At 44.3% G+C, this 24,972-nt stretch overlaps 1 protein-coding gene across 1 annotated transcript; it reads left to right on the top strand.

Moving 5' to 3' along the window:
• The first annotated feature begins 399 nt into the window (after window positions 1-399).
• Window positions 400-24,677, top strand: LOC144506050 (thiosulfate:glutathione sulfurtransferase). The gene is made up of 4 exons (XM_078231868.1): window positions 400-476; window positions 16,484-16,606; window positions 16,731-16,893; window positions 24,617-24,677. The coding sequence occupies exons 2-4, from the start codon at window positions 16,516-16,518 to the stop codon at window positions 24,675-24,677; spliced, it is 315 nt and encodes a 104-aa protein (XP_078087994.1). The 5' UTR covers window positions 400-476; window positions 16,484-16,515.
• The last annotated feature ends 295 nt before the right edge of the window (window positions 24,678-24,972 follow it).

Below are 24,972 nucleotides of genomic sequence, written 5' to 3'. Positions count from 1 at the left end.
TTCAAAGCGGTTTGGAGATCAGGGCGAAGGGGACGGAATCTCGAGCTCTGGCGAAGGGGGCGGGGTCTGGACTACGGGATAAAGAAGCGGGGTTTGCAGATCAGGGCGGAGGGGGCGGGGTCTGGAGATCAGGGTGAAGGGCAGGTTGTGGATATGGAGAAGGGGGCGGGGTCTGAAGCTCAGTGCGCAGGGGCGGGGGTCGGGCGTCCAGCGTGAAGGGAGCAGGGTCTGGAATTCAAAGCGAAGGGGGCGGGGTCTCGAGATCAGGGCGAAGGGGCGGGCCTGGAGTTCAGGTGAAGGGGCGGGGTTTGGTGATCAGGGCAAAGGGGGCGGGCTCCGGGTGAAGTGGGTGGGTGGTTTGATGGACATGTTACTGTTCGGGCTGTGCGAAGGGGAGAGGATTCAGATGCTGTCCTCAGCCCAGCTTTCGATTTAACAGGAAACGCTCTTTTGGTTAAGATCAAGTCCAAGATGGGGTGCAATGTCTTTTCTTGTCAGCTTGAATCTTGTACGTCTATCTTGTGAGGGCCATGAATTGGATTCAATTTGAATTTGGTTTTTGGAGCAAGCAAGGAGATGGATTTAGGCATGCCCTGTCCACTCTGCGCATTTACTTTGTAGCTTTAAGAATGGAATAACAAAAGATTTAACTCTGGGTTTTTGGAGCATTCAGGTGGGCAAGAGCAGCGTAGCTTCCCCCAGTATTTGAGACATAGAGCAGGCAGGCTGACAGTTACTGATTCCCCAGGCCCTCACTCAACCCCACTACCAAATAAGCAAAATCTCGATAAAGGGTGCGGTCTTAAAGGGGTAAAATGAAATAGAGGCAGAAAGATAGGGAGACAGTATCCCAGAGCTTGGGGCCCAGGTAATTGATGGCTTCACAGTGGTGAAGCAATTTGAGGATGCTCTAAAGGCCAGAATTAGAGGAGCTCAGATATCTCAAAGGGTTAGGGTTAATGTAGGGCTGGGGGAGATTATGGAGCAAGGCCATGGAAGTGTTTGAACAAATGAATTTCTGTTTAACCTGGAGCCATATTAGCCAGCTGTACTTCATTAACCTATACCTCTCAAAATGATCACTAATTTTATCTATATTTATGTATTCTTTGGGCGGCACGGTAGCACAGTGGTTAGCACTGCTGCTTCACAGCTCCAGGGACCTGGGTTCGATTCCTGGCTTGGGTCACTGTCTGTGTGGAGTCTGCACATTCTCCTCGTGTCTGCGTAGGTTTTCTCCGGGTGCTCCGGTTTCCTCCCACAGTCCAAAGATTTGCGGGTTAGGTTGATTGGCCATGCTAAAATTGCCCCTTAGTGTCTTGAGATGCGTGGGTTAGCGGGTAAATAGGTAGGGATATGGGGGTAGGACCTGGGTGGGATTGTGGTTGGTGCAGACTCGATGGGCCAAATGGCCTCTTCCTACACTGTAGGGATTCTATGATTGGGGCAATTTTAATCTAACCCACCTGTTGGAAATTTGACAGGATAATGTTGGTAGGTTTACACCCAGTCTGATTTTACTTTCTGCTGCCATATTGCAGTACAAAACTATCATTCTCCCTGATCTCATAGCATCCCACTGGGGGAGTTAGGTTAAAATTACATCTAACTTGTCCTGTTTAAAATGTTGTCCCTTCTTGAAAAGGAATATAACATCAGCTACTCTGCATTCCCATGGCACAATTTGCATATTTAAGAAAAATTTAAACATTTTGGCCAGACCTTCTGCTACTTCTGTTCTAATATTTTTCACAGTAAGAGTTTTAACAACACCAGGTTAAAGTCCAACAGATTTATTTGGTAGCAAACACCATTAGCTTTCGGAGCGCTGCTCCTTCGTCAGATGGAGTGGAAATGTGCTCTCAAACAGGGCACAGAGACACAGAAATCAAGTTACAGAATACTGATTAGAATGCGAATCCCCACAACCAGCCAGATCTTAAAGATACAGACAATGTGGGTGGAGGGAGCATTAAGCACAGGTTAAAAAGAGATGTGTATTGTCTCCAGATAGGACAGCCTGCAAGTCCAGGAGGCAAGCTGTGGGGGTTACTGATAATGTGACATAAATCCAACATCCCGATTTAGGCCGTCCTCATGTGTGCGGAACTTGGCTATCAGTTTCTGCTCAGTGACTCTGCGCTGTCGTGTGTTGTGAAGACCGCCTTGGAGAACGCTTACCTGAAGATCAGAGGCTGAATGCCCGTGACTGCTGAAGTGCTCCCCCACAGGAAGAGAACAGTCTTGCCTGGTGATTGTCGAGCGGTGTTCATTCATCCGTTGTCGTAGCGTCTGCATGGTTTCCTCAATGTACCATGCCTCGGGACATCCTTTCCTGCAGTGTATCAGGTAGACAACGTTGGCCGAGTTGCAAGAGTAGGTACCGTGTACCTGGTAGATGATGTTCTCACGTGAGATGATGGCATCCGTGTCGATGATCCGGCACGTCTTGCAGAGGTTGCTGTGGCAGGGTTGTGTGGTGTCGTGGTCACTGTTCTCCTGAAGGCTGGGTAGTTTGCTGCGGACAGTGGTCTGTTTGACCATTGTCAAACAGACGGTACCTACTCTTGCAACTCGGCCAACGTTGTCTACCTGATACGCTGAAGGAAAGGATGTCCCGAGGCATGGTACATTGGGGAAACCATGCAGACGCTACGACAACGGATGAATGAACACCGCTCGACAATCACCAGGCAAGACTGTTCTCTTCCTGTGGGGGAGCACTTCAGCAGTCACAGGCATTCAGCCTCTGATCTTCAGGTAAGCGTTCTCCAAGGCGGCCTTCACGACACACAACAGCGCAGAGTCGCTGAGCCGAAACTGATAGCCAAGTTCCGCACACATGAGGACGGCCTAAATCGGGATGTTGGATTTATGTCACATTATCAGTAACCCCCACAGCTTGCCTCCTGGACTAGCAGGCTGTCCTGTCTGGAGACAATACACATCTCTTTTTAACCTGTGCTTAATGCTCCCTCCACCCACATTGTCTGTATCTTTAAGATCTGGCTGGCTGTAGGAATTCACATTCTAATCAGTATTCTGTAACTTGATTTCTGTGTCTCTGTGCCCTGTTTGAGAGCACATTTCCACTCCATCTGACGAAGGAGCAGCGCTCCGAAAGCTAATGGTGTTTGCTACCAAATAAACCTGTTGGACTTTAACCTGGTGTTGTTAAAACTCTTACTGTGTTCACCCCAGTCCAACGCCGGCATCTCCACATCATGACTAATATTTTTCAACAGCCCAGGGTACACAGCATCGGGACCCAGTGACTTTTTAACTTTGGCTAAACATTTCCAGATCCCAATTTCTTTTCTACAAGTATCTCTAACTTGTCCCATATTATCCTCTATGACACCCATGCTCTCAATTCTATACCCATTTCTAAGAATCAATTTCATTAAGAAATTTCATCATGTTATCATCCTCCACAATCAGACTTCCTCCTTCAACTCAATTGGTCCTATAAAGCAAAAAGAGGCAAGGTCTGAAGGTGTCCTATGGATACAGAGCTTAAAAGTAAATTGAAATTTAAAATGAAAGGCGTATAATAAAATTAGTGCTAACGATTATATCAATGTTCATGAGAGATATTTAAATTGTACTGGGGAAATAAAGGAAATACAGGTGGTGATTGTGAGCCTGCGCTCTCCATCCACTGAGGTTCGGGCTTGACTCCAGTTGGCTGCGCCCGCTCATGTTTTTTGTGGTTGAGTTTGTCCTGCAGTGACACAGATAGCGAGAATGTGGGTGGGAGTGTTGACATTTAAGATGGTGATGAAGGGTCACAGGCATGGGCTTGAGTGGGAACTGGAGTGTGAGGAGCATAGCAGCTACTGGGGGAAATATGATAATTGTGGGAGGTTTGGGGGGGAGGGGGCGAATACCTGGTGCCTGGTGTTGGCAAAGACCAAGGTGGCTGAGTGAGAGAAAGGTTTGGGGGTGTCTGAGGGGGTCCATAGAGATACTGCAGGTGGTTCACTTACCCTTGCTCAGCGAAGAAGATCATTCATCTTCTTCTGACACTGCTGCCCTGTCCTCTTCTGGAGTGCGCTTGCACTCACCAGGGCTGCCACTGCATCCCAGGTGGGGTTGGCGACCCTGCTGGAATGCAGTCTCCTGAACGGGAGTAGAGTGTGTCCTGCCTCTGCTTCACTCCATCCAGCAACCTGGTGAGGGTCCTCTCTGAAAAGCATGGTGCTGGCTTCTTGGCTGCCATACCTTGCAGTTGTTGTGGAACAAGTGCTGGGGAGTTGTTTATATGGAGCTCTCCAGTGCTTGCAGCAGTTAAGTCGTTGCGAGGCGGATGAATCAGATGGAAAATTACTAATGAAGCATAAGATTCAGATTGAAAACACACTGTTGGTGGGAAACACTCAATTTTTCACGCTGGAACCAACACTCTGCCATTTTTTAGTATGATTTCACCCAAAGAGTTAAAAGGGATGTTATGATTCTTGGCCAGACCTTAAATTGTGGGGGAGTGCCTGGTAAGGGACCAATAACGTTTTGTTTAAAAGTATATGAAGTTTGAGATTCAAGACACTAAGTGAATAAAACCACAAGACTCTGCAAGATTTGAACAAACAAAAATAAACTTTCCTATGCAAGTTCAGTATCTATCCTATACTCCAACATTCATGTGAATTTACAGGCGAACTGTGGTTGAACCACATTACACAATAGACGACAGATGCAACCAAAATAGATTCCATAGATTTCCCAACAACCCACCCAGACGTTTGTCACATTGCGAGCCAACAAATCTCACTAAAACTCATCTTTCTCACAGGAGTTTCCAATTCCCACGTTTGAAGAGCTCGCCTTGAAAGTCTATTCACAGGTTGCACCCATTCAGATGTCTTCACCTCTTAGGGTTTCAATCGGGCCTTATGCGATTCTCCTCCCCGAACTCCGAGTAAACTCAAGCTTCACCTTCTACACACAATTTCAGATCTTTGATTGTGCCAAGCAGAACACAACCACTCCAAAGTGCTACCTTTGCACCAATGATCTGCAGCATGGGGTCACCAACCTTTGATTGCTTTCTTGGATCTACAGGGCTCTTCTCAGCCCACTTCACTCAAAATCTGCTCCCTGCAGCTCTTTCTTGGATTCAGAACTATTACTCTTCTCATTTATTTAATTTTACTTAAGGGACCTCTTTCCATCCCTTGATTTTGTCACTTACCTGGAACTACCTTTTGGGATCTCTCCCTTTTCCCCTCCCTGGTTTGAGACCTTCCTCCTGTCCCTCTCCTGTCTCCTACTTCCTGGGACACACCATTATGATGGCATTCCCTACCAGGTAATTTGACCTGCCTCTTATCGCTATTGTCTATTTTTCCCTTCTGGACAAGGACATAAGACCAGTTCCCACCCGGATAAGTGGAAAATTCCCAAGTACTTTCTAGCGCATGTCCAGAAGGCCTGAAGTCCATCAAGAACTATAGTTCCTGATCTCTGAGGTTAAGTATATATTTCTGAACCAGAAATATGAAAAAGACTAAGATAGTGTAAAATGCAGTCGTTACGGATTTCTTAAACATATAAAAGTAAAAGAAAGAGTTGACTGCTTTTTGTTTTATAGGAATTTTTTGCATTCTGTACATCTCTATTTTTCATTGTTTGATCATAAGACCGTAAGATATAAAAGCAGAATTAGGCTATTCGGCCCATCGAGTCTGCTCCGCCATTCATTCATGGCTGATAAGTTTCTCAACCTCATTTTCCCACCTTTTCTCCGTAACTTTTGATCTCCTTACCAATCAAGAACTGTCTAACTCTGTCTTAGATACACTCAATGACCTGGCCTCCACAGCCTTATGTGGCAATGAATTCCACAGATTCACCAGCGTTTGGCTGAAGAAATTCCTTCTCATCTCCGTTCTAAAGGGTCATCCCTTTATTCTGAGGCTGTGCCCTCGGATCCTAGTCTCATTTACTAATGCAAACATCTTTCCCATGTCCACTCTTCAATGAGATCCCCCTCATCCTTCTAAACTCCATCAAGTACAGACTTAGAGTCCTCAAATGGTCCTCATATGTCAAGCTTTTCATTCCTGGGTTCTTTCTCGTGAGCCTCCTCTGGACCTTCTCCTGGGCTAGCACATCCCTCCTTAGCTACGGGGCCTAAAATTGCTCACAATACTCCAAATGTGGTCTGACCAGAGCCTTATAAAGCCTCAGCAGTACATTCCTGCTTTTGTATTCTAGTCCTCTTGAAATTTGCCTTTCTGATCCATTGACCTGTTTGTGATTTTTCTGCGAACTGAATTTGAACCATTTTTCTTATCCAGCTGAATTTTGCCCTTTTCCAAGTCTAACATCCTTATCTTTGAATTTTGTTATCTGTTTGTACATTGAACCTAATTTATGCTGTGGCCGACATTTCTTAATTGTTTTCCTTCTTTCAAATCAGTTATTTCCTAAGACTATATCATGCAATGCCACTGTCCTTGTTGGATAAGAAACATATTTATTGAGGGGGTAGTCCTGGTGTAATCTAAAATTCATCCCACTTTGTCCTTTAGTTTAGTTTTTCTTGGAACAGTTAAAATCACCCAATACTATTGTCCTGGTACTTTTATATAACTCTTTGAATTGTCTGCTAATATACCCTTTTATCCCATTTCCAATGTTATGCAGTGCAGACTGAGAATTGTATCATTTCCCATCATCTTTTTTGAACTCCTTCCTTTGGATACTGTCTTAAAACAACTCCCTATAGGACATTATAATATAGTAGGTAGGATTGTCAACCATGACTGAAGCCATTCCTGGAGGTTTTGTTTCCGAAAATGATGACATTGTTGACCTGCCAGATCAACCCGTGCACAATAACAGAGCTTTAGAATTATGTTACCTCCACCTATCCTACAGCTGTGCTGATTTGATTTGATTTATTATTGTCACATGTATTAGTATACAGTGAAAAGTATTGTTTCTTGCATGCTATACAGACAAAGCATACCGTTCATAGAGAAGGAAACGAGAGAGTGCAGAATGTACTGTTACAGTCATAGCTAGGGTGTAGGGAAAGATCAACTTAGTGTGAGGTAGGTCCATTCAGAAGTCTGATGGCAGCAGGGCAGAAGCTATTCTTGACCTCAGACATTTATATCTTTTTCCCGATGGAAGAAGGTGCAAGAGAGTATGTCCGTGGTGCATGGGGTCCTTACTTATGCTGGCTGCTTTTCCAAGGCAGCGGGAAGTGTATGGATGGGAAGCTGGTTTGCATGATGGACTGGGCTACATTCACGGTCCTTTGTAGTTTCTTGCAGTCTTGGGCAGAGCAGGAGCCGTACCAACCAGAAAGAATGCTTTCTATGGTGCATCTGTAAAAGTTGGTGAGAGTCGTAGCTGACTTGCCAAATTTCCTTAGTCTTCTGAGAAAGTAGAGGTGTAGGTGAGCTTTCTTAACTGTAGTTTTGACATGGGTGGACCAGGGCAGGTTGTTGGTGATCTGAACACCTAAAAACTTGAAGTGCTCGAACATTTCTACTTTGTCCCCATTGATGTAGATAGGGTCATGTCCTCCACTACGCTTCCTGAAGTCGATGACTATCTCCTTTGTTTTGTAGACATCGAGGGAGAGATTATTATTGTCACACCAGTTCACCAGATTTTCTATCTCATTCCTGTACTCTGTCTCGTCATTGTTTGAGACCTGTCCCACTACAGTGGTGTCATCAGCAAACTTTCTCTTCTGAAAACTCATCACAGGGTCGTTTTTAACCAAAGGCTCTTTAAGCATATTAGAGTCTTTACAACTGTATATCCAGAGTCTTGATTTCAAACAAGAACAAGTTCAGGACAACTTTTAACGTAGCCCAAAGTTTTGTGTTGTAAATCTTCTGGTGCTAAGCTGAAGTTAATGCCATCATAAAGATCCTTGAAAGAGCTGAAGAATGAATGTTCGTGATCTAATTTAAATGGCTTTTTTGATGTGTCGAAGGAATTATTTCAGAGAGCCATCTCGGGATCTGTGAGAAGAAAAAAAGCAGATTGAGACTGCCAGGTTTTACAGGGCTTACTGATGAATGAGTGCCAGCATGCTCACAGATCTGTAAAGGAAACTGTACCCTCCCCCACTCCCTCCTCAACAGGCAAAAATGACCCTGCTTAAAATGGGAGTTCCGTTTGTCCCAGACCCTGACCGGAAACTGGAGCAGGGTCTGAATTTTCCAAAATTTGTTTCTGTTAGATTTCCCACCTCTACCATTCTATTTGTACCCAAATCCAGAGACCAAGCACTCTAGAATTAGCCCCTCTACTGATGGAATTTATGGGTGGATTAAATTAAGCAGATAAATTGTGTAAGCTTGTTTTATGTTCCTTTAGTTTTTTTTGAGGGCATATCTAATCAAGGTCTTTAAAATTATAAAGGGATTTAATAAAGTAAATGCAGAGAAAATGTTACTTTTGGTAGCAGGCAGAGGCATAATCATAAAATTAGAGTGAGGCTATTTAGACATGTAGACAGGGATTCTCCGATCTCGTTCGCCCCGCCACCGTTGCCAGTGTGAATGGAGGGTTTGGCGCTCATCAAATCTCCTTTCACTGTAGTGGGTCCGGAGAATCCCAGCTGCGGATGAGGTCAGAGAATTCCACTGAAATCTCACAATGGATAATAGAAATTTGGAACATTCTCCTTTATAAGGCTGAGAATAATGGGTCAGTTGAAATTTTCAGGGTGGAGTTCAATGGATCTTTATTAGGTAAGGATATCGAGGGTTATGGAGAAAAGGCAGAGAAATGGAGTTCAGCTTCAGATCTGCCATGATCTAATAAAGTTGGGGAGGCCACATGGGCTCAGATTCCCATTAATTGGATAAAATCCTCAATGACAACTAGAGAATAGCTCTTCTGTTTATTTAGAAGTCAATGATCAAAACATAGAGGAATTGAAGGAGCATAAAAGCAAGGGAAACTAAACCTATAATAAAAAGGGAAACAGTAAATAATGAAACCTGACAGAAAATGTATATAGGTCAGTCAATACCTGTAAACTGAAATACAAATTAAATGTTTGGTTGTATATCCTAATCAAAACTGGGAATCTAAAATATAAGCAAAGATTTTAAAGAGGTTGGAAACCTGGAAGTAAGCCTATTTGCTGAAATATTGCTCAACCAGTGTTAAAAAGGAGTGGCTAACTCAACCATCAATGACTAAAGGGCATGTTACATTCTGCTCTTTGACATTGTTTCTTTCTGCTGTGTGTAAGAGTTTGATAAAATAACTTGAGCTATGTTCGTGGTACAGTCAAGGTCATTTTTTGTGGTTACGACCAGGCTTACATTCAACACACTCTGCAGACATTTAACAGGTAAAAAATATTATTTTTTTGTGTACTTCAGTAGTAGTCATTTCCTTTCTCTTAATAAGATTCCTGTAAGTGATCTTTTTATGTGATTGCCTGTGTATGTGGAGGTACATTTGATCCTTTTAATAATACCACAATTAGGAAATAAAAGAATGTAGAATTTCATAATGAGGTATGGGGAGAAGTCATGTGTATCTTTATGACCATTCTTTTCAAAGTGCTCGGACAGTTTTATACCAATGAAAGCTAGTCAGAAACAAGATTGAGCATTAGATTGTGTCCATAAGCAAGTTAAATTTTCTAGTTGGCTTTGGGATCGTGCAAGGCAGATAGTTCTGCGGACAAGAGAGAAACAGACAACCTGAACTGATTTTCTCATACTACCTGTCTGTAAGCAGAAGATGATTTGAATTCATTTTTAAAAGAATGGGCGTTGGCATGTTTTCCCAATCCCTTGGTTTATGTGATCTAAATTTACTCATAATCCATAACCAACTCGAGTTAGGATTAACTCAGAAAGTTGGATTTTTTTTTACACATTCAAAAGCTGGAAAAAGGAGTAAAAGCAAAATACTGCGGATGCTGGAATCTGAAACCAAAAGAGAAAACGCTGGAAAATCTCTGCAAGTCTGGCAGCATCTGTAAGGAGAGAAAAGAGCTGACATTTCGAGTCCAAATGACTCTTTGACAAAGGGACACACTTCCCACTCTGCACACAAAGACACAATAAAAGGTGGGGGTAGAGAAAATGAGTTTAACATTATAAAGACCACCAAAGCCATGAATATCAGTTGAAGTTAAAAAGGCAGCCTCACCATGAGCCCCAACACTGCAATGTTAAAACTGTCCAAACAGCCAGAGACTTTCATCATGTAATATGGCCAATAATCGTTAATTGCAGTTTAACAATTTCTTTCTATGCTCCTGGTCAGGATTCCATTGTTCCTCCTTAGGAAAGAGGTGAATTAATCATTAACATCTCTTCCAATGCAACGAGTTTTGATCTTTCTCTTTTGGGATAGTTCAGGATGCGTGGGGAGCCAGTTCGTCCGCACTTCCACTGCTCACATTACTTTACACAGGGTTTGTACAATGAAATGTGAAATTCCAGAAGCTGAAAAAATAATTCTATTGTCTGTCCTTGGCATAATGTCAACCTGGCACTGCCAACCTGTACTGGGGCAGTGGCAGCAAACTGCCTGGGCATGTCCCTCTCGCCTTGGGGGCTATCTTTGCCCACAATGGGGGGAATGCAGTCAACTGAATCTCATCTTGCAAAACCTGTGGTGAGGTTTCAATATTCAGTGAGGGGGCATCATGTGGCAGGGGTGGGGGGCTTGATAATCACACTAAAAGTTATTTAAATCCATTAAAATGTGTTTCTTGCCCTTTATGGGCGTGAGCCCCGTGATGCCACTGGCTATGGCGATGGAAAATTGGGAACGCAATCTCCAGAGAGAATCACATTTCCTTATTCTCTCTGAACTTTCCGCCTACGTCAGCAATCCCTCGGACCACTAACGCAGGCTCAGAATCGCATTCCATGTCATGGTGGTGGCAAACTCCAGCCAACAGCTGGTTTCACTATCTGTATCAATTGTCAGATAGTGTTTCCCACTTGTCATGATTGATGTTGATGTCTCTTTTGATAGCATCCTTGAATTGAAGCCTTGCCACCCACCTGGTCTCTTGGCACCTCCATGTATAGCATATCCTTGGGGATGTGGCTGTCTCACGTCCTGTGTACATACCCAAACCAGTGAAGTGTACTTTGCACGATTAGTGCTAGCATGCTTGGCATGTCTACCCTAGAAGGGACCACTTGATTGGTGACTTTGTCTTTTCCATGTGATGCCAAGGATGCTTGGAGACACTGGATATTGACGTTATTGAACCTTTTTTCTTGGAGGTGTTAGTTGTCCAGGCTTTGCTGTCTACAGCAATGTGCTGAGCATACAGGTCTTATAGACAAGCATCAATATTCTGTAGATCAGTTCGTTGTTTCTTCATGCCTTTTAGTTTAGTTGACCAAGTTGGTGGATGTCATTTCAATGCATGTGCTGAGCTCTTCATCAAAAAACAGATTGTCTGTCACTGTAGATTCAAATTTGCTAACTGCTTCCAGTGGTGTGTTGAGTCTGATCACAGGTGGAGACACAATACCCTGTCCCATGACTACAGTTTTCTTGGCAATAATGGTGATGGAGAACTATCTTCATTCTGGCTTCTGCTAGACTATTACACCCAATCTACTATTATGTGACTCTTGCAACAGACAAAGTACGGTCCCTACTCAACCACCCCTTGCTTGCAAAACTCAGAACATAGGGGGTGATTTTATCATCGCGTTGCGCTGGTCTTTGGGTGTGACGCGGTGGTAAAGTGGGGCATAAAGCGCCTAGCACGATTGCCGACAGTTTTCGTGACCGGCGCCATTTTATGAGCGCCAGATTTCCGGTGCGGTCAGTCTCTCACCGGAAATGGGCAAGAAGCAGGTCAATGTATGGAAAGTTATTTAAATGCTGTTTAACATCTGCTTAGCAAACCTGATGCTCAATCATCCAGGCTTGCCCCCCTTTATGACCTCACCGCGAAAGGTTCTCGCCGGCAAAGAATAGGCATGCTCCCCATGAACGGGGAGCAGTCGACTTGGCCTCGCTGGTGCAACTGGAGGCCATTGAGGGTCCCCGGGGAGGCCGAGGGCAAGGGGGGTGGTGTGCCTCTTGGGCAGTGCTAGACTGGCAGTGGCATCCTGGCACCTGAGCACTGCCCACTGGGCACTTGGGCAATGCCCATCGGGTAGTGCAAGGGGGCGGGGCTAATGGGGAGGGGCTAATGGGGGCAAAGCCGGTAGGGGAAGGGGCCAGTGGGGATGGGGCTAATAGGGAAGGGCCAGTGGGGAGGGGGCCTGCTGCCACTCTGCGGCGATTGGTGGGGGGGAGGGTAGCGGGTCAGTGATTGGTGGAGATGGGAGGGGGTCTGCGATCGGTGTGGGTGGTGGGCGGAGTCGACAGGCCTGTACCTTGGGCCGCGGGCCCCACGATTGCAGGGGGTGGATAGCTGCTTCAGGCTGTCTTTTCTGTCAAAGCCCTGCTACTGCTAATGCGCATGTGCAGCATCAGAGGCCTGCTCATGCGCACTACCTCCCTCTTCAGGCTTTCTGGCATGTTAAGCCCTGCCTATAGGCTTCTGCAGCGAGCAACAGGCTCACTCAGAATTTTGCAGGCAGAGAGCGTTGGGTGGTGGGTGGTGGGTGGGGGGGGGGGGGGGGGGGGGGGGGGGGGTGAAAACATGTCCAAAAGATGGATCTGAAACTCTCCCGGTTTCAAGTCCACCCAGCACTTAGACAAAAAAATGATAAAATCGCCCCTATAGTGTTCAACATTAGACAAGATTTTTCTCTTACTAAACAACCTTGATTGTACATTAACAACCAATTTAAGATAATCATTTGGGCTTGCAATGTGGCTCTGTTTACAGGTAGAAGTGACATATGTTCATTCAAAAGGCCCTGACCTTTGCAAACAGAGAGATCATGTCCATGCATTGTGTCTTTTTCAACTAAACAAGAGCATTGGGGCCAGCCACTCCCTGGTTAATTCTCCAGGGCAATACTTTGACCAATCAGGGTCAACATGCCTGGTTTAAATTTACACAAATGCTTGGTAATTAACTTAAAGTCAAGTGCCAGTTTTAACATGTTGACACAAAGGAGGAAGCAGCTGGCCTTGCTGCTGCCCAGTGAAGTTTATTTATTAGTCACAAGCAGACTTACATTAACATTGCAATGAAGTTACTGTGAAAATCCGCTAATCGCCACACTCCAGCCCCTATTTGGGTACACTGAGGGAGAATTTAGCAACGCACCTAACCAAAACATCTTTTGGACTATGAGAGGAAACTGGAGCATCCGGAGGAAACCCATTCAGACACAGGGAGAACGTGCAGACTCTGCACAGATAGTGACCCAAGCTGGGAATCAAACCCAGGTTCTTGGCACTGTGAGGCAGCAGCACTAACCACTGTACCACTGTCGAGTCAGTCAGACTGAAGGATTTGGGGAAGAAGACCCACAAAAGATGCTGCTGTGCCAGACAAGAGAAAATTACTGTTTTCTGGGTAAACACCAAGCAAAGTGCTGGTGAGGGTGGATTCCTGGTTCAAAGAAACAAAGTTTCTTGTGAATTAAAGGCCAAGGAGCCAGCAGAGTGAACCTTGATACTGGAAGTCCAGTCAACTATGCCGAGAAGATTGAGTGAAGGGCACTTTATTTGAAAGGACACTGGAAGATCCACCCTGATAGAGCATGAAGAAGAGATCCTGTTAAAGCCAGGAGAAGCTTGGGATTTTAAACACAAGATTACATTTCTGCTGAGATTACAGTGTAATGCATGAATATGGTGTGGAATTTTCACTTGTGTTAAGAAACTAACACGGAATTCCTTTTCTGTAGTTTAGTGTATTAGTTGCCTACTAAGTAATGTGTTTATTATAGTAAAAATTGTGAAATATTATCATATGATCCTTTGAGATGGTCACTGGGAAATTGATATTTCTTTTTAAAAGTTGTCAGTCTTTACAGGAACTGTAACAACACCTATCTGTGGCAAAATTTATTAGCCAATTATATGTCCATTCTGCAAGTTTTTAAATGTCTTTTTGCAATTTGTTGCAGTACTCCGCAGCACTGACTGTTCCCCCAATTAAAACTTGTTGATCCAAATAATTAATGGAAGTTGTAAATGATAGTGAATCCAGCAGTGATCCTTGTGCGATTCCACTTTTTGTCTTTTGCTTCCCCAAATTCCTACCCTTTACTCCTACTATTTGTTTTGTTTTGTAGCCAGCTAGCTATCTGATACTCACACTCTGACTCTGCAAGCTCAAGATTATCCATTTCTTTATTATGTAGTGCCTTACTGAAGGAATTTTGGAAGGCTTACTTTTATAATTCAATGTAAAGTCTGCTTATGATTTTGGCATCCTTTGCAACCTGAAATGGAGCTTGCAACCCCATTTTCTCTTCATCACAGAAACCGTGGACACTACAATTCCATCACCCACCTCTCGGTCCATCTGGTGTGAAGCAAGCCTGTTAGAGTCATAGAGGTTTACAGCATGGAAACGGGCCCTTTGGCCCAACTTGTTCATGCCGCCCTTTCTTTTTTAAAACCCCTAAACTAATCCCAATTGCCCGCATTTGGCCCATATCCCTCTATACTCATTGTACCAATGTAACTATCTAAATGCTTTTAAAAGACAAAATTGTACCAGCCTCTACTACTACCTCTGGCAGCTTGTTCCAGACACTCACCACCCTCTGTGTGAAAAAAATTGCCCCTTTGGACACTTTTGTATCTCTCCCCTCTCACCTTAAACCTATGCCCTCTAGTTTTAGACTCCCCTACCTTTGGGAAAAGATATTGACTATCTAGCTGATCTGTGCCCCTCATTATTTTATAGACCTCTATAAGATCACCCCTCAGCCTCCTACGCTCCAGGGAAAAATGTCCCAGTCTATCCAGCCTCCCCTTATAACTCAATCCATCAAGTCCCGGTAGCACCCTAGTGAATCTTTTCTGCACTCTTTCTAGTTTAATAATATCTTTTCTATAATAGGTTGACCAGAATTGCACATAGTATTCTAAGTGTGGCCTTACCAATGTCTTGTACAACTTCAACAAGACGACCCAACTCCTGTATGCAATGTTCTGACCGATGAAACCAAGCATGCCGAATGCCTTCTTCACCACTCTGTCCAACTGTCACTCCACTTTCAAGGAGCTATGAACATGTACCCCTAGATCTCTTTGTTCTGTAACTCTCCCCAACGCCCTACCAGGACTTACTGAGTAAGTCCTGCCCTGGTTCAATCTACCGAAATGCATCACCTCGCATTTGTCTAAATTAAACTCCATCTGCCATTCGTCAGCCCACTGACCCAATTGATCAGGATCCCGTTGCAATCCAGACTCCAGACATGCCTGTTCCAATGCTTCTCTGATTGCTTACTGAGCTCAATTTTCAAATTCAGCTCAATCAAAACTCTGCTGCTTAGCAGCTCTAGATCATCTCGAGTCCCCTGATAACTCAAATTTAAAATTGATTGTTATTATGTTCAAATACTAAAAAAAAAGGGCGTCTCGGTGTTGCTGCCTCTCAGCACCAGGGACCCGGGTTCAAATCTTGGACTGGGTCACTGTCTGTGCAAAGTCTGCACGTTCTCCCTGTGTCTGCGTGGGTTTCCTCCGGGTGTTCTGGTTTCCTCCCACATGTTAGGTGCATTGGCCAGGCTAAACTTTCCCTCAATGTACCCGAACAGGTGACGGAATGTGGCGACTAGGGGATTTTCACAGTAACTTCATTGCAGTGTTAATGTAAGCCTACTTGTGACACTAATAAAAAAACTTAAACTTTAATTTACCCCTATCTCTGAACTCTGTTCTTCTGGCTCTAGGCCCTTTTGCTTCTCACCCATTGTTTGCCTTCCGCTATTTAGACCCCACACTAAATTATTTACTTTGCCTTGCTCCTCTCCTTTATGATCCTCCTTGAAATCCATCTCCTTGACAAAATCTTGCTTAATGCCCTCCTAATATTTTAGAATTTTTTTGAATGAGCATATGTGAAGCACCTTGAGATATGTTAAAGACACTATGTGAATGTACATTACTATGTTGAAAAAATATCAGAAGAGCTAGACTGATTGGCTAGACTAGGGGATTTTCAGAGTAACTTCATTTGCAGTGTTAATGTAAGCCTACTTGTGACACTAAGAAATAAACTTTAAACTTTAAAAACTTGATGTTTGGGTAAAGACTTATATTTGAAATGCAGTCAGCTCTACACGTCCAATCTGACTTTCTGTACTCAGGTGACTCCTGCCATGAGGCAATCTCTGTAAGCTGCCATCTTAGAATCAGTTCAATAAAGACCTCTTGCTGGGAATACACTGAAGAAGCTCTGCAGTCTTCAAACACAGAACAGTTATTCCTTTTTTCAGATGCAAGTGGAACTATAGTGTATTTGCATCTTTTTCAAATGAAAAACATGTTCCGTTGCCATATGTTTTGCTTAGCCTCCATTTCTAGTTCTGTAAAAACTATACAGACAGTTATATTTTTTGTTTTGTGCCTTTTTTATGTTTTCCAGCGAAGGTGGTCTGTTATAAAGAGTTGAAGCAGATGATTGCAAAAAATAATATCCAACTTTATGATGTGCGACAGCCAGAAGAGGTGGCTGAGGGCAAGATTCCCACTTCCGTCAACATTCCCTGTAAAATAGAGTTCCATTGTTCTATATCAATTAATTTTTCTATACTTATATCTTAATGATTAAGATCTAATTATTCTCTTTTTTTCCCCCCCAAACCCACTGATTTTGATTTTGCTTTTTACAGTAGGTCAGGTTGAGGTTGCCCTTAAGATGGATGCTGGGCCATTTCAGGAGACATATAATTCTCAGAAGCCAAAAAAGGAGGACCCTAACATTGTCTTTCACTGCCAGACTGGTATAAGAAGCCTGACTGCCTTAGAAACAGCTCGGAATCTGGGATATTCTAAGTATGTACAGTTCGAAAACATTACAAAATATCAGGTCCAGAACAATCATTTTCTACAATGGAGTCTGTAACAGATATAGAAACCTGCAATTCTTTTCATGATAGGTGATGATATTTGCTAAATAATTTCAAAGCGGTCATGCCTCTGCTAAAATAGAAAACAAAGGAATTTCATGCAGATGTTAAGCATTTGTTCGTTATTAATCAGGAAGCATATGTCCTCATGGTATTATTTGTACCTGTTGGCGAGGAGAATACGAAAGGCTATGGTGAAAGAGAATTTCCACCTTTGAGGAAACAAGTCATTTCAAGAACAGTTTATTGCCTTCTTGATACATTTATTTCTCCTTTTCTGAGCTATCTGCTCAACTGATTCAGGTGGGCATTAAAGATCCGGTGGCACAATTCAATAGAAGAGCACAGAATTCTCCCAGGGGTCTAGTAAAAAAAAATCCTCCTTCAACTAACATGCTAAAACAACCTGAATAATTATTCTTGCTGCTATTTGTTGATAAAATGCTTGCCATGTTTACACATATTACAATGGTAACCATAAAATCTCACCTTCCTGTGTAGCAATGCCTTGGTATGTTTATGGGAGATGCGATCAGGCACTATTTGAATGCAAGTTCTTCATCCTCTGTCTGTGTATATGTATGCAAGTTGTTCCCACCTTTATATTTCAGACCACTGCCAGTTAAAATTGAAGAGGATAATAAGGCAAAGTACTGCAGATGCTCGAAATCGGAAATTGTTGTTGTTTGTCCATCGTCGTTGATGAGGACCTCGACACCATTAGTCATTATGAGGCTGGATGCGGTGTGTCCGAAGATGACTGATCAGGCCAATTCGGGCACGGAATATCCTGGCACATATTGGGCAAACTTGTGTAGGCGCTGTAGTTGTTGCGCTGGTGGCTCTGGACTTGCGCAGCTCGCGCTTAAGTTGTGCTTCAGCATTGCACCTTGCTTCATAAGCTTGACAGCTCTTGTGGATGAGGCAGCGCCAGGTAGGGCGGTTTTGTGCCAGCGTTTCCCAGGTGGTCGTGTCTATGTTAAGCGACCTCAGGGAGGCCTTGAGTGTGTCTTTGTAACGTTTCTTCTGCCCTCCATGCGAACGTCTTCCAGCAGAGAGTTCCCTAAAAAGGAGCTGCTTGGGTATGCGCTCGTCCGGCATACGGATGACATGACCTGCCCACCGGGTCTGTGCTCTCATCAGCAGTGTGTGGACTGATGGTAGACTTGCTCTAGAGAGAACTTCAGTGTCTGGTACTTTGTCTTGCCATCTGATGCGTAATATTCTGCAAAGACAAGTCGTGGAAATGATTGTGCTGTCTTGCATGCCTTCGATACACAGTCCACGTTTCACAGGCATACAGGAGGGTAGTGAGTACCATGGCGCTGTAGACCTTCAGTTTTTTGCTGGGCTGATTCCTCGACGTTCCCATACAGTGGAACGCAGTCCACCGAAAGCAGAACTTGCCTTCGCTATTCTGCAGTTAACTTCTGTATCAATAGTCACTGCTCGGGAGAGGGTGCTGCCAAGATAAGTGAACTGGTCCACTGCCTGTAGTTTCTGCCCTTTGATTGTAATTATAGGTTCTGTGTACGGTGCATGAGGAGCAGGCTGGTGCATGACTTCAGTCTTTTTAATGTTGATGGTGAGTCCAAAGTTATCACAAGCCGTGGAAAATTTGTCCATACCGACTTGCATCTCTGGCTCTGAGCCAGTATACAGGGCGCAGTCATCGGCAAAGAGGAAGTCTCTCAGAACAATCTCCTTCACTTTGGTGATAGCTTGAAGTCTCCTCAGGTTGAAGAGCTTCCCATTCACTCTGTACTTAAGGCTGATTCCAGCAACACTGTCCTGGAAGGCATCATTCAGCATGGCAGTAAACATCATGCTGAACAGTGTGGGTGCGAGCACACAGCCCTGTTTGACACCATTGGTGACTGGGAATGCCTCAGAGGATTCTCTGCCGTCCAGTACTCTGGCCATCATGGAACCGGCGTACCATCTGAACGAATTTGGGGGGGCAGCCGAACTTTGACATGATCCTCCACAGACCTTGTCGGAAATAAAAAGATCAAAAAGGACCTGGCCTTCCTTTAGTCCAAATTCCAGAGGATAACATTTGTCATGGAACAAATATGTAATTTTGGTCAGTAGTAAGAAGGATCCAGTTTCTGTCTGATCCTAATTGATATTGACCTAAAGTTAAAAAGAAAAGGGAATAGCAAGCCAGCTTTATGAGACTGATGTCTGACCTGCTTCAGCCTCATTACCAATGGCCTGAGACTGATAACATTGCACACACACACACATAGGAATTCAGTTGATGAAAGGTCACCACCTGAAACATTAACTCTTGTTTGTCTCTCCACAGATGCTGACAAACCTCCCAATTGTTTCTGTTTTTATTTCAGATTTCTAGAACCAAATTACTTTTGAATTCAGCAGCAGCTGTTTGAAATAAATAATGGCTACTTAAATCTATAATAACAACAATCAGTTGTTATCTGTTCAGACTGTTGCCATTGGTCAGTTCAGTGGATGGATATCTTGTTGAGCTTATTGAAAGTAATTGTCTGGCGCACAGGGAGACGCACGGGTGGAGTGCGTGATGCCTTTTCGGCTGCCATAGGTTTGTGGTGGCAGTGGTGGAAAGGTAGAGATATCTCTGGAGTACAAAGGCTGAGGAAGGTATGTGGAACCCAACAATAAATTTATATGGTTGGAGAGATTGTTTCCACGAGGGATGGGATGGAATTGTTGGGAGTGATGGGGATGCAAGAGCAACATGTGGATGGCATGGGGTTGGGATAGGCATCTTTTACAGCGATGCCTCCACAGCTGCCATCATGTTCTGAGATGGATGCTTCTACTTTGGACTCTAGGCATAGGACTTGGTTCTTAGACAGACTTCAGACATACTCTGCTTTCTGTTCAACACTTGTTTATTGGTACTATATCTCAACAGGTTAAACAGTGGGCATGTTGCTCCTGAACATGATTCCAATCTCTCTATCTCAGGAGAGCGAAAGAAAAAGAGTCTAACACATGATTGACTGATGTCACTGTGCATCATCAGCAATGTCATACATTTAGCATATCCCATCTGTTAAACCTGTATAATGTGTCGACCGGACCCTAGCGGGAGCCTCATTGGTGAGGATTCATTCATTTGTGGTGATGGGGGGAGTGGATGTGGGAATGGTGGGGATGCTGGCAATGTCTTTTTGGGATGGGTGGGTGGGAAGGGTCTGAAGCTGGCAACTTTCTGGGTGGTTGGAGTTGGGTGCCAGTGATGGTTGTTTGGGGGTTGGGGGTGGGGGGACAGGGGTCCAATGCTGGTGATGAATTTTGATCGGGGGGTGGGGGGGGGGGGTCGGGGGGAGAGAGGGGGTGATGCTGGCAATGATCACAGGGGGGAGAAATGCCGGCTTTTATCACGGGGGTGGGGGGTGCCAACTTTGATTGTGGGGGCATGGTGCAGCCCCTGAGACCTCTGTGGTGGGGATGCTATTTTTTCTTATCCTGTTCTCAATGCAGCCTGGCTTTGCTGGTGTGCTTAGGCTCTGCCCATGCGTGAAACAGCCCACCCCCCCTATTTCTTTGACAAGGTGTCAAAACATCCGATGAAAAGGCCTGCCTGTTTCTCTGGAGAGAAACACGGTGGTTTTCAGTCAGACCCTGGCGCTTTGCCATTTTTTTGGTAAGATTCCACCCATGGTTTCGTGTTTTTGAAAGTGGGGTAGTATACTGGGGGCAGGTGTAGAATAAACGGTTAACAGATGGGATATGCTAATATATGGTGAAGATAATGATGTACCACTGACATCAGTCAGTCATATGTTAGAGTCTCTCTTGAGAGAGGTTAAAATCATGCCTAGGAGCAACATGCCTACTCTGTAACCTGTTCAGATGTTACATTAATACATGAGTGTTAAGCAGGTATCAGAATATGTCTACAGTTTGTCTAAGAACCAAGTCCCATGCCTAGAATCCAACGTAGAAGGACCCATTTTAGAACACACTATAGTGGAGCTTGTTATTTCATAGAAGGAAGCATTCAGAGTCTTTTATGTCCCACGGAGTATTAGTTGAACATCTTGGAGTTCAGGATTAAAAATCAATCTGACCTGTGTAATTGTAACTGGTCATAGAGCAAAGATAAGCAAGAAAACAGGGATACTTCTGTGAGGAAATGGTGATTTGATCTGGACCATAATTTTAGTGCCTAGTGTAATAAAGTTAGCCAAAAGGGATCAAATAACAATAGTACAGAGGGATATTTATGAAGATACACTGCCAATAAAACTAGTTCTCAAAGGATTCAATAACAGTTAGATCAGAAAGTCTTGGTTGCGGAAAGTATCTTTGAGCGGATTCAAGATTTTTGATTTGATTTATTATTGTCACATGTATTAACATACAGTGAAAAATATTGTTTCTTGCACACTATACAGACAAAGCATACCATTCATAGAGAAGGAAACGAGAGAGTGCAGAATGTAGTGTTACAGTCATAGCTAGGGTGTAGAGAAAGATCAACTTAATGTAAGGTAAGTCCATTCAAAAGTCTGACAGCAGCAGGGAAGAAGCTGGGCCCGATTTTACCAAAACGGGCGCGAAATCGCGGTAAAGTTGGGCGTCGGGCCTTTAACGCGGTGCGCACCCAATTCCTAGCAGAGCGCGGCTTTACCAACACCTGATTCGGGCACGGGCCGGACGGCCCGCCGATTTAAATGTATTTGCATGCATTTAAATCGACTTAATGAAGCGCGTGCCCAACTCTACCACCAAATCCTACTTTACCACCATGCGGCCGAATCCGCGTCCGCGTTTTTAACGACCTGGTAAATAAAAGTCGGAAGCCGGAGCTTCCTCGGTGAGGGTTGGCGAGGAGGTAGGTGTGTTGTGTTCGGAGGCTCCCTGGTACTTACGTGTGTCTTGAGTTGCGGCCATTCCACTGTCCCGGGTCCGTGGTGTCTCTGCGAGTGTGTGGGGGGGGGGAGGGGGGGCTGTTGCTGTGCACGAACTCCGATGTCCGTGTGGCAGCACGGACCTTGGGTCTTGCAGTGCAGCTGGGTCCTAGCACTGCAGCTCACTTCAGGCTGAAGATGTGCACACAGTGCAGATAGCACTGCTGCAGCCTTCCAATGTTACCAGGGGCTGTGACTGTGTGCTGCACGTGGCTGGTGGGGCTGGGGGGACTGGGGGGCATGGGGGGGGCTGTGAATGTGTGCAGCATGTGGCTGGGGGGCATGGGGGGGCTGTGACTGTGTGCAGCATGTGGCTGGGGGGCATGGGGGGGCTGTGACTGTGTGCAGCATGTGGCTGGGGGGCATGGGGGGGCTGTGACTGTCGATGTGCTAGTGGCAAGCAGCGTTGCATGACTCCAAAATTCGTTCATCTCCGCCTCCCCCCCAATCCCCCAATACATTTTGAAATATTATCCCAGATTTTTGACTGTCAGGTTTTTAGTTCCTGCGATTATAACTTTGACATTATCTTCCAAAGGGGATTCCTCTAATTCTGTGCAATGTTCAGATGAAAACAAGATGACAAAGGATCCAAGGCTGCTCCACAGGCAGAGTAGCTGCACCCAATGTTGCCCATGCAAGTCACATTCATAAGTGGGGGCACATCTGCCATGGCATGTGAGAGAAGAGTTGCCAATACAAACTTCTTTTCACTATGGTTGGTTTCCCAGATGTAGTAATCTCCTTGAATCTTATTTCCAACTAAGTACCACCACGGGGACAATTCTGCCAAGTTCACCACAGGACTCTGAACATTTGAGCATCAACAATCCAGTTACAGATCACAAATGTATTATACAGGTCACTACTTGCTCACTAATTATCTTTCCCATAGATAATTAGGCAGCACAAAGAGGATGCTACATTATTTGCAGTTTGCAAGATTCTCCCAAGTCCATCCGTCCCCCCCTCTCTGCTCTCTCTGTTGGTTTGTATTTCACGCCCGGGCGTGCTGCTTCGGATTTTTTTCGAACTGCGCATGCACAGTTCACAACTCAGATCGGTCCGCCAGCACTAAGGACTGCCGACAGCGCACATTGGACCAGAGCCGGCAAAACACGTATGGGTGCGCTGCAAAGAGGACTCCGGGCTCAGATCCGTATTATACCCGGATCCCGCCCTCAGGCTCCAATTGGTAAAATCGGGCCCGCTGTTCTTGAATCGGTTGGTACGTGACCTCAGACTTTTGTATCTTTTTCCTGAAGAAAGAAGGTGGAAGAGAGAATAATTATGCTGGCTGCTTTGCCGAGGCAGCGGGAAGTGTAGACAGTGTCAATGGATGGGAGGCTGGTTTGCGTGATAGATTGGGCTACATTCACAACTTTTTATAGTTCCTTGCGGTCTTGGGCAGAGCAGGAGCCATACCAAACTGTGATACAACCAATGCTTTCTATGGTGCATCTGTAAAAGTTGGTGAGAGTCGTAGCTGACATGCCAAATTTCCTTAGTCTTCTGAGAAAGTGGGCTTTCTTAACTATAGTGTCGGCATGGGGGGACCAGGACCGGTTGTTGGTGATCTGGACACCTAAAAACTTGAAGCTCTCGATCCTTTCTACTTCATCCCCGTTGATGTAAACAGAGGTATGTTCTCCTTTATGCTTCCCGAAGTTGATGACAATCTCCTTCGTTTTGTTGATATTGAGGAAGAGATTATTACTGCCACACCAGTTCACCAGATTCTCTATCTCATTCCTGTACTCTCTCTCATCATTGTTAGAGATCCGAACCACTATGGTGGTGTCGTCAGCAAACTTGAAAATTGAATTGGAGGGGAATTTGGCCACACAGTTATCGGTGTATAAGGAGTATAGTATGGGGCTAAGAACACAGCCTTGTGGGGCACTGGTGTTGAGGATAATCAGATAAATCATGCAGACTTATCTGTGAAATGCAACTTTGAAGCAGGCAAACTGTGCTGTATAAGAGAGTATGAGTTTCTAGAATTAGTTGGCAAGCTCAAAAGGTACAGAGAGTGAAAGCTACTCCTTTGTGTGTATTGGATTGTTTACTTATGTTGTATATGAATAAAGTCTGTTTCATATGTTACACTACCAATGTGTCACACTTGAATTGTGTTGTGAACCTTACAAATTACCTTACAATTAACAGTTGACTCAACAATATTTAAATCATTGCCACCAAATATCCAAATGTTATGACGTTAGTCCAATCATTTGAACACAAATATAATGAAAATTCAATGAAAACCTATCATTTTACCTCTGAAATAAAGCTAGTAGAGTTGCTGAAATCTTACAATGTGCTTACAGTCACAACTCATTTAAACGAAAGGAAAGAACCTGCATTTGTCTAGTGCCTTTCATGTCCTCAAGAAAATGTCCTAATGTATTTTACAGCCAATCAAGTATTTTTGAAATGCAATCTTACAATTGTAAGATAGACAAATTTGTTTTGTGGGGTGGAGTTCAATGTTTCTGGGTTCCGCCCGAATTTCTGTCCTGTGACGCCTTCGACACTCCCGTCACCAGCAAGCTCAATGAATTTTGGAGCCATTAGCTGTGCTAATCAGACACGATTAAAAGTCTCAAATGGAAAAGTTCAAAGCGATGGATTTGTAGCTGAGAAGCTAGATAGCTGAATATTTGCATCAATTACGTCCTGAAATTCACTGCAAGTTTTTATATCATACACATCACTTTATCTATATTTTGATTCTAGAGCTCGTCACTATCAAGGAGGCTACGTTGAATGGGTGGAGCGTGAAGGACTTGACAAATGACCATGAATTTTCCATCATCAAAATTTGAGGCCATCGTGAAATACAATGGCAGATCTGTGAGCTCTGATCCAATTGTTATTAAAGAGTTCAGTTTGTTGAAATCACATCCTTGGCTTTTTGTCGTGTGTGTTGAGGGAAATTATCTATCTTAATTTTGGATTCATGGCATTGCAGAAGTCAGCTGATGGGAATCAGTCAAAATAGAGTGAGGGGATTATTCCCTGCTTTCCCACCCTCATCTGATTGACTGCTTTTTAAAATTTCATGCAGCAAGGGCACCTGATCAAAACTAATG

Source organism: Mustelus asterias, chromosome 17, assembly GCF_964213995.1.
Source record: "Mustelus asterias chromosome 17, sMusAst1.hap1.1, whole genome shotgun sequence".
Lineage (NCBI taxonomy): Eukaryota > Metazoa > Chordata > Chondrichthyes > Carcharhiniformes > Triakidae > Mustelus > Mustelus asterias.
This window is presented reverse-complemented; position numbering and strand designations above follow the sequence as displayed.

Bases quoted from the DNA above. Each gene is read 5' to 3' on its own strand.
- LOC144506050 (XM_078231868.1), top strand. From the start codon at position 16,516: ATGATTGCAAAAAATAATATCCAACTTTATGATGTGCGACAGCCAGAA. The intron at 16,607-16,730 runs GTAAAATAGAGT...TGCTTTTTACAG, and splicing joins CACTTCCGTCAACATTCCCT to TAGGTCAGGTTGAGGTTGCC. The intron at 16,894-24,616 runs GTATGTACAGTT...TTTTGATTCTAG, and splicing joins CGGAATCTGGGATATTCTAA to AGCTCGTCACTATCAAGGAG.